General features: G+C 48.9%; 1 protein-coding gene across 1 annotated transcript in view; it reads right to left on the reverse strand.

Annotated features, from left to right (window-relative positions):
• Positions 1-1522, reverse strand: part of DOCK7 (dedicator of cytokinesis 7) — a 110271-nt gene that overhangs the window by 36690 nt on the left and 72059 nt on the right. Inside the window, 1 exon segment of the mRNA XM_010007972.1 lies at positions 518-687. Within this exon segment, the coding sequence (XP_010006274.1) occupies positions 518-687 (170 nt within the window).

Genomic DNA, 1522 nt, shown 5'->3' on the forward strand with positions numbered 1-1522 from the left:
TTCCTGCTGTGTGCAAGATACCAGCTCTGGATAAGAGCAGCACAGAAAGCATCTGAGCAGCTGTTAGTGCCGAATGCAGAGAAGACAGAGTTCTGGTTTGGGAGGTAAGAGTGGGATCACAGGGTGGCAAGGTGGGGAATGCAAGGTTTGGGGAGACATAACAGAGCTGGTCAGAGGATACAGCTGCTGGCCACGAGAAAAGTGAGCTAGTAAAACCATTCTTGTCCTACTAGTCTTGGGGAGATATGCCCAGAAGAACTCTTGCCCCTAGCCACCACACTTGTAGAATTAACACTGCCAGGATAGTCTCCAGCAAGTCAGAGGGATCAGCAGCTATTTCAAAGGAGAGGATTTTCAGTAGCATTACCAGCAACTGCCAGAGGAAATCTGAGAAGGGGCGGTTAGTAAGGACATCCTTTCATAGGAAAAAAAATATATCACAAAGACTTCCCTGTTCTCTCTTTCAGGATTAAACAAGAGATGCTGAAGCTGCTGAGGCCCCAGCAGTGCCGTGTACCTTACTGCCGATGATGGAGCGCACTTCGTCATCTGGCGAGGTGGGGGTCCCAGAAATGTCTGGGTTGCTGTTGCTGAGGCTCAGGGAGCGGTTCCGGGTGCGGCTGACGGGTCGGACAGCAGATCGAGCCATGGTGGCATAATGCACTGAGCCCCCCAGGCCACCAGGACCTACAGTGGAGTATGAAGGGACATCCTGTTAGACCATCACCTAGAGCACCTTGATCCCTCACTGCTCCCACTGCACCACCCGCTGCATAACCAGTAGGTGTGGCCTGGCAGGACATCTTCCCTCTGCCTTCCTCTGCCTGCTTCTCCAAGGCAAGCAGCAGGGAGAGAGGGATGGGATTCAAAAGCTTTTTTAACCAGTGATCTGTGGGAAGTAAGAAGCTCCCTGTGGATTTAGGCAGCCAGCGTGAGGAATGTCTTCAGCTAAAGGGCTATTTTCCAGACCTCAGACTCAAAATCCACTGAAGGACTCGTCATGGTTTTAAGCACACAACTTTCCCCTCAGAGGTTTCCACTCCATGCAAGAAGCAAGTGCTGTGCTCAACAGTCCTTCCACAGCCTAGCTTTCTGTGGCTGTCATTCACACCATCTCTTCCCCCATGCTGAGATATCCCTTGTTCTCAGCAGGGGTGGAATTAATTTGTTTCCCTCCTGTATCCAGACATGTGTTTTCAAGTATTTCACACTCCTTTGCCAGTGTTTTAACTGCTACTGGAACTGGATAAAAGTACAAATGCACTAGTGAAGGAGTCTTGGGAAACATGACAGGCCAGGAGTGTACCACATCTGTCTAACCCTAAAAAAACCCAATATTTTGCCATAATTTAGCCTCATGGTCTTTCAGCAGTGACACTATTTAAGATCATCAAGGAGTTAAATCTCTGACATGGCTAATTGTAATTAAACTCATCTTGTAAATGGCTACACTGGAAAGTTAATAGCAGCACATTAGTAACAGGGCTTGGCAGGGAACCAGCCATCCAGTTGGAGCTCAAGA

Source organism: Chaetura pelagica, unplaced genomic scaffold (genome assembly GCF_000747805.2).
Source record: "Chaetura pelagica isolate M959 unplaced genomic scaffold, ChaPel_1.0 scaffold212, whole genome shotgun sequence".
In the NCBI taxonomy this organism is placed as follows: domain Eukaryota; kingdom Metazoa; phylum Chordata; class Aves; order Apodiformes; family Apodidae; genus Chaetura; species Chaetura pelagica.